Source organism: Vigna umbellata, chromosome 1 (assembly GCF_029865625.1).
Source record: "Vigna umbellata cultivar VRB3 chromosome 1, Vumbellata_1.0, whole genome shotgun sequence".
NCBI lineage: Eukaryota > Viridiplantae > Streptophyta > Magnoliopsida > Fabales > Fabaceae > Vigna > Vigna umbellata.
Window position 1 is genome coordinate 38960067 of NC_142165.1, and position 12647 is coordinate 38972713.

At 35.6% G+C, this 12647-nt stretch overlaps 2 protein-coding genes across 2 annotated transcripts; one reads left to right on the top strand and one right to left on the bottom strand.

Moving 5' to 3' along the window:
• The first annotated feature begins 958 nt into the window (after positions 1–958).
• On the top strand, positions 959–6305 carry LOC148205299 (TPR repeat-containing thioredoxin TDX-like). The gene is made up of 10 exons (XM_047320819.2): positions 959–1143; positions 1235–1268; positions 1349–1474; positions 1570–1657; positions 1770–1850; positions 1992–2056; positions 2149–2289; positions 2372–2503; positions 4937–4967; positions 5474–6305. Exons 1-10 carry the CDS (start codon positions 1034–1036, stop codon positions 5806–5808), a joined length of 1143 nt encoding a protein of 380 aa, XP_047176775.1. The 5' UTR covers positions 959–1033; the 3' UTR covers positions 5809–6305.
• Positions 6306–6435: 130 nt separating this feature from the next.
• Positions 6436–11348, bottom strand: LOC124843974 (ABC transporter G family member STR-like). Its single transcript, XM_047320817.2, has 5 exons — positions 11137–11348; positions 9269–9709; positions 8958–9137; positions 8616–8884; positions 6436–8227 (listed from the first exon to the last, which is right to left on the bottom strand). Exons 1-5 carry the CDS (start codon positions 11149–11151, stop codon positions 6592–6594), a joined length of 2541 nt encoding a protein of 846 aa, XP_047176773.2. The 5' UTR covers positions 11152–11348; the 3' UTR covers positions 6436–6591.
• Between the last annotated feature and the right edge of the window lie 1299 nt (positions 11349–12647).

Genomic DNA, 12647 nt, shown 5'->3' on the forward strand with positions numbered 1-12647 from the left:
TTTGATTTTACTTATCTAAATTTAGTTGAACTTTGGTAGGGGTCGACTTGGGCGAATTTGACCAAATTATGATAGAGACTGACTTTGTCGAATTCGACAAAATTTCAGTTGTAGCTGACTTGGTAGAATTTCAATCAAGGTTGACTCCAAAAATTCAACAAAAAACTTGGTCGAATTCAACCTAATTTCGACCATATTTTTTTAATGATCGAATTCAATCAAGTTTCAATCATGGTTTACCTTTGAAAATATTTTACTCGGGTCGACTCATGTCAACCTTAAGCATAAACTGATCTATCTAGACTTTATCTCAAATTGATTCGTTTTAATCTTCTAACCATATCTATTTGTCTTAACTTCCACGTTAGCTACCTATTTTAATTTTTAACCCAAAATAACAATTTAATTTTTAACTAAGATATTATTTTTAAAGTTAATTAAAATATTTTAGTGGAAGACATGGTTTTTTTCTTCTTCTCAGGAATCCCTCAAAGTGAGATTTATTAAAAAGTAGCTTATGACATCTAATTTTATATGAAAAAAATCTAATTAATATTACATGTGAATATGCATACAACTTATACACACTTTATTTTAATGTAAATTAATTAAAAAAAACATTTAAAAGTATAATACATGGTTAACATTTCTATAAAATTACGTTTCTATCATTATGAATGAGTAAACTAACTTAACAAACAATTGAGATTCATATTTTATATGATTATATGATGGATCATGATATATTAATCTTTTTTTTAATAATTTTTTGAGAATAAATTAAGTATTACTGTTTTGTTTTATTGATTCGTGTATTTAAAATAGATGAATCACATAGTTATCATATAAGCGAGCGTAAAAAAAAATTGTCATAAAAAAAAATTTATGACATAATACCAATAAGACAAATTTGGAAGGATTCGTTGATTATAAATTATAAATAGAGCAAAGTTGTAGGCGTGTTGGAGTTGAAAGAGTGGATCGGACGGAACCCTATATCGGAGTGTCTGTTCGGCGGAGAGAGAGAGAGAGCATGGAGGAAGAGAAACTGAGAGAGCTGAAGCAGTTCATAGAGTCATGCAGGTCCAATCCCTCACTCCTCCACATTCCATCCCTTTCCTTCTTCAAGGCTTATCTCCTCAGGTTTCGCTTTCTTCCCATTTTTCATCTCTTTCTCCCAATTCTCGCTCACTCGCTTACTCGCTCACTCGCTCACACTCTCCCTCTGCTGCAGCCTCGGTGCTCGTATCCCTCCCCAACCCAAAACGGTGAGCCTCCCCTCTCCTTTTCATATTTTCTGAATCAATTTTGGAATCTCCGTTTTTTATTACTCACTCAACTTATGCAGGAACCAGGTGATTCTTATGAGGAGAAGCCAGACCCTCCTTTATCTGCTCAAGACGACCTTGTAGAATCTGATATAGAGTTGGATAATGCCGATGTTGTTGAACCTGATAATGACCCTCCTCAAAAGGTATTATATATTGTGTATGGTTTGTGCGTATGGACTCACTGCAATGCCTTCCACGTTTCAGCAACTCTGTAATTTAAGCTATATTGCTATTGCAGATGGGAGATCCTTCTGTTGAAGTGACGGAAGAAAATATGAATGCTGCTCAACTAGCAAAGTCAAAAGCAGTCGATGCTATCTCAGAAGGCAATTCAATTCATGATTACTTATAGTTTACTCTCTCTCTCAAATCTCTCAACTTAAGCTTTTTGGACATTATTTTTGTTTAAAAATTGAGTTTTTTTTAATGAGTTTTTAGGTAATTTGGACGAAGCACTGGACCAACTGACAGAAGCCATTTTGTTGAATCCCCAATCAGCTATACTTTATGCTACAAGAGGTACGGATTCTCTCTGTGTATTCCTACCAGAATCAAATGCCTTTCGATAAATTTCTTTCGGTATTGTTTTCTTCCCACTTTACAGTTTATTGTTCGTTTTACCCTCTGTATCATTTGGAAATCTCGATTTCTTGTTTTCAGCTAGTGTCTTTGTGAAACTGAAGAAGCCAAACGCTGCTATACGGGATGCTGACACTGCCTTGAAGGTTTATTTTATTCCTTATCTCATAGAAATATGGTGTGAAAGCAATATCTGTGCCACGAGTTTCTGTACTCAAGGATCTATTATTTGTTCCAGATTAACCCCGACTCAGCCAAAGGATACAAAGTTAGAGGAATGTCGAGGGCTATGTTGGGACTATGGGAAGAAGCAGCAAGTGACCTTCATGTGGCTTCAAAGTTAGATTTTGATGAAGAGCTAAGTACGGTACTTAAAAAGGTAATTTACCTTCTTTCGACACATGAAACCTGCAGAAGGAATCCTTGTGCTCTTTGTAATTGTATTTTTTTTTACTGGACAGGTTGAACCTAATGCACGCAAAATTGAGGAGCATAGGAGAAAGTATGTTCGCTTAAGAAAACAAAAGCAGCAGAAAGGAGATCCTATCAAGACTGAAGCTTCTGTCAAGAAAGAACAAGAAACTGAAGCCCAAGTAAGTATAGATATATTTTCAGTGATAGAACGATCCATTTGGCAATTAGGGTTTGCGGTATGCTGTGAAGCCCTGATATTCCAAAAATGAAAAAATATCAAGAGCGTACATGATAGGGTACATATTGGATGCTCCTTGATGCGTGTATATACAAGGAATATTGCTAATCTTTTAAAATTTCGAGATGCAACTCCAATACTTTGAATGGGTCTACATTTACCTAACATTCCAATTTTTCCTTTGTGTCATTAAAGCTACAGATAAGGTATGCAATAAAATAGAGTGAGGACTTCTCTTAATAACTAACCAATTAAGAATTGGTTATTGTCCTTTATTTATAGTTGGAAGCAAAGAATAGTTAATCTCAAGATCATTTTCAAGCCTTATTTTTCTACGATAAAAGAATCTAGAAAATAGATTGTTATATAATGATATATATGTTATAGTTGGAAGCAGAGAATAGTTAATCTCAAGATCATCTTCAAGCATTATTTTTCTAACATAAAAGAATCTAGAAAATAGATTGTTATATAATGATATATATGTGGTGTGTGTGTTTATATAATGATATTATCTACCAGCAACGTATGGACAAAATTTCATTGGTTGTACTTTTCCACTATAATTTAGATATCATTCTCTTTTTACAAACTTGGTAAAATCTTGGCACTGTTTTACTAGCTCTACGACCTTCCAACTTCCAATATGTATGGCTCTTTGGGTGAGAGTCTTTTATCATATTATCTCATTGGCGGACTAGCAGTTCAAACACTTTTTTGTACACAATTTCAACTCTTCAAATCTATCTATATAATTTGAAATAAGGTAAGATATTTTCTAACGAATAACTACTTACCATTTTTCGTAGTACTCTCTGTATGTAGTAATTTCACCAACCCATATTAATACATGGTGAGCTTCTTTCCAATTGAACTATTCTACTGTTGATATATTTCATTACAGTGGAAAGTACAGACTAATGCATTCTGAAGTTCACTAGTGCAAACTGTTCCATTTTTTGTCAACATGATACGTCAACAATATTTAAATGTTAGCATTGTTCAATGAAAGATAATACCTTATTATTGCATTCATCTTAGCTAGTTTGTTAGTGCATAGGAGAACAAACATGATAGAAGTTGTCTATATTAAAACTATACTTATTCACTAGAGTATCAAGTATTTTCAGAAGCAGTAAACTGAGACTGGCAGAATCGGTTGAGCTTCTTGTGCTCTTGGGGTGCTTCACTTGAGCTCAATCATCTGGGATTCTTGTTTTATGGGGATGATATTTCTATTAAGTCATAGTGTCATTCGTGCTAGATTAAAGATGGCCTATTCAGCTGCATTGAGTGAAGATTTTCTTCCAGTGGCATGCTGAAGTAGTTTCTTAGTTTTCCCCTTTGTTCTTGCAAGAGATCAAGACATATAGGTAGGCTAAAGTCAAGAAATCTACCGCCAAAGGTCTTTCCTCTCTTTATTAGTTGAGTTACTTCATATCCTTCTCTTTTCTTTTTTGGTTAAAAGGAGGGCCAAATGCAATGACCTTTTCTTCTGATTCTATTTGTGGTAATTCTATCTAAGGTGTTAGTATCATACAATATCATATATTGTGTATATTAGGATTTTCCCAGACAAAACATTAGGGAGTTACAAAAGGAAAAAAAGTAGAGGCCATAGTAGAATGTCTGTTACTGTTAGTTTTGGTTACCAGCAGAACACCAGGGTAGAATGTCTGATCCTGGCACCAAAGAGTAAGGTTTATTCATTTTTATATTCCATAGGTTGTTGAGACTGGAGATAGGGTCCCTAAGATATAATGATAAGTAAATTCCTGCCAAGCATGCTATAATCTAGGTTTCCCTATTGGCATGTACTAAGGTTCCATTATGATCATAAAGTAGACAATCAGACACGATAATACTAAAAAATAACTTGATTGTGATTTGTAACCCTAGTTATGAGACTGATGACTATAAGGATTAAGCAGTGAGGGGATTGATTGAGACTCAAGACTAAGTTACTACTTTTTTAGCTGTTTTTTCATAGACATGTATTTTAGGGACTTTCAAACTTATCTTAGCCATATGTTTTGCAATCTTAACTCCTATTACCGTTGCCAGGTAAAATCTTGATTTTGGGTATCTAGTATGTAACTATGTTTATTCTGTTCATTATCAAGTATTATTTTCAACGGATTTAGTTTCTGTAGGCTACTGTTTGTGATAACATTGTGATGTAACGAATTACAATCTGTCATTTCCTATGTATTCATACTTCTACTATAGTTGTCCTATTACATTCTCTTTCCTCCTTTATTGGAATGCAATATGTAGTGACGGGAAGTTTTTCTCTCACTATATGATCCTTAATACTGTGCTATGGGATGATCTAGTTATAGCTAAATTTTTTATGTTGACTTGATTTTTTCAGGTTCAAGAAGCCTTATCTGCTTTAAAAGACGGTAAGTCTTTGTATTTCTCATCTGGTGATGGTAAAAACTTTTTTTGTTGACTTCATTGTCTTGTAGTTAATGTGAAAAATAAAAACAGTACACAATATTTCTTTGTCTGATATGTTCCGGCCTATACTTTTCATGTGGCTGTGGTAAACGCTTTAGTATGAATATTTTCGTCATAATTGCTCACCTGCATTATAGTTTTACAAGTTTGATGGAAACACATGGATATTGGCTTGAATTTATGGCCCAAACCATTCTTGGTTGTGTAATTGAAAACTACTTTGCAAATTGGGCCTAACTTCATGGTGTAGGATGCAGAGCGGTAAGATTTACGTTACCTAATTAATCTGTAAACTAAAAACTCATGCGATGTTGTGGCATTTGTAACATGTTTGATTCTGGTATTTCATTTTTATTCCTAAAGGAACATTTGTTGCAATTTTCTTGACTTTCCTTCAATTTGTATTTAATTTAATTTAATGACCTATTACTTTTGTTGCATTCTAAAGGGCAAGTCATTGGTATTCATTCTGCTGCTGAATTGGAAAAGAAGTTAAGTGCTGCATCAAGGACATCACGATTGGCGATCCTGTATTTTACTGCAACGTGGTGTGGCCCTTGTCGCTTCATTTCCCCCATTTATACAAGCTTGGCTGAAAAGCACCCAAAAGTTGTTTTTTTGAAAATTGACATAGATGAGGCCAGAGATGTTGCTGCAAGCTGGAATATTAGAAGTGTTCCCACATTTTTCTTTGTTAAGAATGGCAAAGAGGTTGACAGTGTAGTGGGGGCAGACAAAAGTACAATTGAAAGAAAGATTGCACAACATGCTGGCTCTCTTTAAATGAATACCTTATAAACACCCTGATTTCAGTTTACATGTCCATAGCGCAACTCAAAGGCTAGGAGTAATTTAGTTAATATGTGTTTTGTCTCGACGTTTCTCCATGTACAAAATGTTAGTGTTAATTTCGAACGAGTTTCAAATTTTAAAGCTGATTTTAGGTTTGTGATTACTGTATTGGGGAACGGAAGTAAACCATATTTATTAAAATTAGTTAATGAGTTTTGGAATCGGGAGCCTTTGGTACTGGGTCCAACTGGGGCACATGAAGATACAAGAAAGATTGAGTTCCTATCCAAATATGCCGAAGGTTACATTGAAAAGATTTGGGTGGGTCAGTTTTTCTCTCCCTATCTTTCTCTTATCGTTCAAAGTCAGGCCTCCGAAGCATTATTCCTTTTTTTTACTAGAGCATGCAAATTGTGGTGTGATTGATAGGAGGGTTTCTATTTTAACATTGATCATGGTATGAACGGAGTACAATGTTGGTCGGGCTATTGCTGGTGTTATTATACCCATCTTCCCCGTTATAATAGGTTTACTTATGATGGTTTTTTGTTTCCTCAGAGCAATTAATTGTAGTAGTTTCGTAAGCATAAAAATTGCCAGTCGCACCTTAGGAACAGATGCAGAAAATTCGCAAGCTTCTTTAACAGAATATAATGAGTTCTGACGAATATGATAGCAATGATACAAGAAATAACGTAACCGCTGTGACCTTCAGCTTTTAGCAGGTCGGAGCATATGAGCATGTTATCCTAATAAAAAGGGGCGGTAAATGGTTCATTTTCTCTCGTTCTTGGAGTAAAATCTCAAAACCAAATAGAAGAACAACCTGTAAAGAACTCCCCAACCTAGCAGGATTAAAATGTCATACCATATGTTTTGCATTTTGATATCCATTGAGGACAAGATGTCTACACCTAATAAGCAGTTATCTGGCAGACTGGAGTTATGATGTTTGCTGGGCTTCAAGTCTCCTAAAGGTCCGGGGGATAATTCTGCTTTGTTTCCTGTGTAGCAGTCGAGGTTCTTGAATTCATTTGTTAGCAATGCCTCAAAAGGATATTTGATTGCAGAAACATAGTGAAGCCACCTCCAATAAATGGGTATCTGAGTTTGCTTGAGGAAGAAACCGCAGGTCAAAAAGAAGAGTGCTGTTGTGGCTATGACTACTGCATACCCTGTGATGTAACTAGGCACGAGTGCACTGACAAGCATCACATATGCATTAGTAGTAATAAGCGAGGCATAAAGTGTCAGCCAGAAATACAAGAGACTGCTATTCAAGCGGAGCATTTCTCTGGTTATGGCAGCAAATGTAAGTCCTTGAACAGCGAAAAATGGGAGGTAAACAATGAGGGAAGAAATAACATATGAAGAAGCACGATAAGCGTTATGGGAAGTCTCCCTGATGAAGATGAACCTCTCCATGATGAAAGATGGGACTGCGTCATTGGAGGAAAAGAAAACAAGGCACACTGCAAAGATGTAGAAATTGAGGAGCCTATTGATGTCTTTGAAAGAATGATGACTCAGATTTCCAAAAATGCTGGACAGGATAAGTGCCATAACAGTTAACACAATCTCACGAGAGAGGAAGAGTTCCGGGGTGCGAATTACATTTAGTGCTGTTCGCCACGAGAGCACTGCAACCTCACGCCACCATGGGTTTGCGTACTTGGATCCTAAAACTGGCTCATCAACCACTTCCTCAATCTCAAATCCTTCAAGAGAAGGGGCATATGAAGTTTCCGAATAGTCCATAGACTGACTATCCACTGCAGGAGTTTTGGGGCGATTAGGATACCGATAAGCTGCAGAATGTTGGTAGGAAACTGCACTTCTTGGTCCTGACATGGGTGTTTTCCCAGGCGTCCATCCTGGTGTTCTTGCTGGAGTCCATGATGGTTGCCGCCGCGGCGTTCCTACGACACCATTGTAAAGCCAGATAGAGAAATCTTTGGCTGAGAAATCTTTGTAGAACTGAGAAGCCAAACGTGGGTGAACACCACTGGTCATATTCCTTGGTGTTGGGACACTATTCCTTTCTAGGGAGTTATCGAAATTCTCATCATCGTCATCCTCGTCGCGATAACTAAACTGTGCAGAATGAGGTTGTTGTGTTCCAGCAGTAAATCCTTGGCTACGTAGGCTAATTAAGTGCTTAGATGAAGGATTGTTCCTTGTGAAAGGTGTCCTTGGAGTTTTTGGAACAGGGGTCATGGCTGCGGGGTCAGGTTTCAGGCCATCACGTTGGAATTGGATTAGGGGGTCAAGCCCAACCGTTGCTTGATCATATTCACTTATAACATCTAGAAGATACTCAATACTGTTTTCTCCATCAGGAACAGGCCTTCCAAATCTGGACATGTGATCTTGTAGTGCATCTGGCTTGCCCATATATATCAATCTTCCCCTACAACATCATCAAACACAAGCAGATCTGGTCAGGAATTTGTTTTCATATGTTGTGAATATATTGTTCCAGTTCATCCATGTGAAGTACTAGAGTTTCTCCTTGTTTTTACATCGAGCTGAGGCCCATTCTACTTACAATCTTAACAGCAAGGTATAAGTCCCCTAAAGGTTTTCCTACAAGTTTCTCACAGTTGTAACTTCTTATCTCGTCATAAACTGATGTATTCAATATCTTATTAGGTCTTCCTATCATTGCCTATCAAATTCAGATGGTCTATATAATAATAAGCTTTATATATCTCCTCATTTAGGCTCCTTAGACAGTAATATAAACATCATATATAGGCTTTATCTACAAAAGAAAATATAGGCTGTGAAATTTTCACCTTGCAAGGACTGTGATCTGATCCAGGAGCATTTGAATTCTAAATGAAGGCTGGTGTATGGTCATAAGGACAATGCTTCCTCCTCGAGCTATGTCTTTAACCTTTTCTACAACACTGTAAGCACTTGTAGAGTCAAGGCCTGAGGTAGGTTCGTCAAGAAACAGAAGTGATGGCTTATGGATGATATCTATGCCAATAGATACCCTTCGTCGTTCCCCTCCTGACACTCCTCTCCTTCCTTCGTCACCAATATATGTATGTGTAGCACTCTGAACGGGGATGAAGTCATTAACCTGCCATTTTATGTCTGTAAATGAGTGAGAGACGATGGATTATATATACCTGTAAGCCCAGTTGGTCAAGTAGTTCATACACCCTCTTCTTCTTTTCTGCCCTGGAAATGGAAGGAGGAAGCCTAACTTCAGCTGCAAACATAAATGTTTCAAAAACTGTCAACATAGGGAAGAGCTGGTCATCTTGCATCACATATGATGACACCATTTTCATGTAGCTTGTAGTAATCTGCACCATAATATAGCATTATTAAGTTAAAGAGAATAGAAAGAGAGAATATCTCCCCTTTTTTGGTGAAAAGTAAAACATATATCTAATTTGGATCCATAAATAAACAATGTAGAGGAGCTCAGTTTTACTGGTTTTCCATCAATTCTAACTGATCCTTCTAGACTCCCTCTAGCAATTCTCCCTGCCAATGCATCAAGAAAGGTGGATTTTCCAGCACCACTAGGCCCCATGACTGCCATAATTTCACCTTTTATTGCTTGGCCAGAGATGTCATGGAGAAGATATGTTTCTTTGTTGATCCATACTCCATCCTTTTTCTGCTTTTTTATGATACTATACGAGAGGTTACTGAATTCAAGGCCATAGCCAGGAGTGGACTTCTGGGGTCCCTGTTGGTTCACATTTCTTCCTCTTCCTGGTTTGTCCGAATCCATTAGAGTCTCTAGGCTTTTATTTCTACGCGTCCTTTCTGGCCTCGCCATTGCAGTGAACTTCAGCAACCACTTCTGCCCTTCTTTGCTGCTGGTGTTTAAGGGAGGGCTTGCTGGTGTTAAAGCGCTAAAGTTGAGCTGTGGATTGTTTAAATAAAAAGGTTATAAGGTATGAAATACGGACAAGAGGTGACGGTGGAAATGAAAGCATTGGAATGAAATGCAATGGAAGATTGTGACTCGAGAATAATGAGGAAGACAACAGAAACAAATTGTCAGACGGCAAACTTTGGATTGGTGCATTCCATTTCTCTTTCTCTTTGGATTTACCAACACATTTTCTTTGATTGTACCGAATAGAATGATATTTTTGTGTCACTCTCCACATGAGTCGGCTTTAACATCCATTGATATTTGCTTCCCCTAAACTAATTGTTTAACATTTAGAGCTACCATGTTTGTATGCTAGGATAGCTGGTATTTATGTAAAAACATCACACTAGTATAGTATAATCTGTTATGCAGGTACTTGATGATATTCAACTCAAAACAAAACAAAACATGGCATCAAATTTCAAGGTTCCCTCAAAATTTAATTCAACATACTCTGAATAGAGTCAGCATGGTCGTTTGTAAGTATATGCACATATTCCAAAAAGGATTCTTGATAAATTATAAGTGCATATTTTAGATTACAGTTGAAAAAGCTTAAAAGTATGTTTATTCTAAAAGTAACAAATCATTCTCTCCCAACTCATGCATTGAAACACGCAATTTTGTGTTCAAATTCAGAAGAATGTATTCGTAAGTTTAAACCAATTGCCCAACAAGTACTGGTTTCCTTGGGGAGGATGTACACGTCTGTAAATAAGAGTGATGGTTGGTAAAAACTAATATAAAACAACGTCTTATTATTTGAAATATATATATAACTTTTATACAGTCAAACAATTTATAAAATCAATCTCACTTTTTTATCAATTTTCTCTCCTTTTACTTTTTTCTTTACTTTTTTAATTAGTGTGGATTAGTTATTTGTTTTATTTCCAGATCCGACTGAGTAGCAGTTAGTTTTACTGAGCTGTAAAAACAAAAACATTTATATTGAAGCCCCTATGGCATTAAAAATGATTTGCCAGAACTGTTGAATTCCTTATGGTGTAGAATTATTGTAAAAATTTTCAGCTAAAGAGTATGAATAAGTTAAAATAGAAATGTGAGATGGATGATGGGAAGGGAAATATCGATGATAAAGGTGAAGATATTAAGAGAATTGAAAGGCCGGCGGCAAATGGTGGCCGGCAATCTTAGAGAGATCAGTAGATTCAACATATCTTTGGAGGATTCTGTTTGTTCTTCTCAATCAACCAAAATCAAATGCTCTAATCATTACACTCAAACAAATTTTATTATATATAATAAGGGATCAGTGCAGTAGCAGTGGCACTACCACCACACTGCACACAATCTGAAGCATATATGCAAGTGTTGTTGAGATGAGTCTCAATGAAGCAATACCAAAAAGTTAGGCACCAACACGAGGTGTTGGAACGGTTCAAACTGACCTTAGCTTCAATCATTCACCTTTGATTCTCTGGTCTGATTGAGCCGCGCCAATATCGCGTGCCTTTTCTTCTAACTTTTCTCTTTCTACCTATTTTCGTTTATCGTTATGTCGGATTATAGAGTTTGTGGTCAAGTTTCAATGGCTCATTCCTTAAAAAAATTATCTCAATAACTGTATTCGTGAACTAAACAACTCTAGAAAATAATGATTCCCAGAATTTTCTTCGGTTGCCAGCCAACAATAAACACTCAGGTGTATTGAACGTCCTTTTTACTAGGACTGTTAAATTAACCTTTTTTTTTGTACTTTGTTTGGCTGCTAGACAAAGTTTTCACTTTTTTTTTCTGGTATAAATAGCTGTTCATTTTTCTTTACAATCACCTTATCTGCTATCTTTTGGGTAATATAAATAAGGGTCTTTTACATTTATGGGGTAATTTTGAAAAAAAGTTACTAAAATATATAATTTTTTTGAAATTTTGTAAAGTTGTGTTTTAGAACATAAAACTACTTTTGTGTTTTAAATAATGCTCGTAAAATTTATTTATTTTTTTCAAAAGGTGAAGTAGTGCTTTAAAACACTACTAGAATAAAAAAGATTAATTGAAAAAGTCTTTAATGTGCTTTACAGCGAAACTTCATTTAAAAAAAATGTGAGGCTGTATTTTAAAACATGATCTCAATATTGTTTTAAAGTAATAGAAAAAAGTGTGCTTTAAGGCGTGACTACTTCGTTAAAATTGTATTTTAAATGTGACAAATCTCACCATGAAACAGTGTTGCGCAACTCAAAAGAAGCAAAATGTATCAATATACTAACTTAGTTCTAAGCATGGTTTAAAACAAACAGCATAAAATTTATGTCTTTCGCTTTCTCTTTATATTTGGATATTCCATCACAAACTGGCGTTTGATTATTCAGAACGAAGAACACATTTTGTTTTCTGATAAAAAAAGCTTTATGAACAAATTTGTATATCAAAGTTGTTCTTAATGTATAAGTTATAATGCTTCTGTGATATATTTGTATTATTTTAAATATACTAAATAATTTTGTTAAATAAAGGAAAACATAATTTGAAATAAACTTATACATGCATACATTATACTCTTGGGCGACAAGAAGAGCTCTCAATCGAAACTCCACCAATTGATTTCAATTCTTGCATTATGTACTGCTAATTCTGTATTTCAGAATATATAATTGATCAGTAAGGGTTTCTTTGGGAGACCCTTAAACCAAAATTGGTTTCAGGGATTTTTTTGTTAGTAAAATGATGAAAAAAGGAGAGATGTAAAAAGAAAAAAAAAAAATATGAGAGCATCTGAATGCAAGAACCGTATGGAAGTACAGAACATGCAATGGTGAGGGTGAATGTGAGAGGAATGGATGGGGTGTGGTGGCGAGGTTACAGAGAGAGGAGAGATTTTTAAGAAATATTTAGAAAAGGAAACATGGATAAAAAAAAGAAGCTCTTATTCCATAATATGCAATAACAAATAACCATT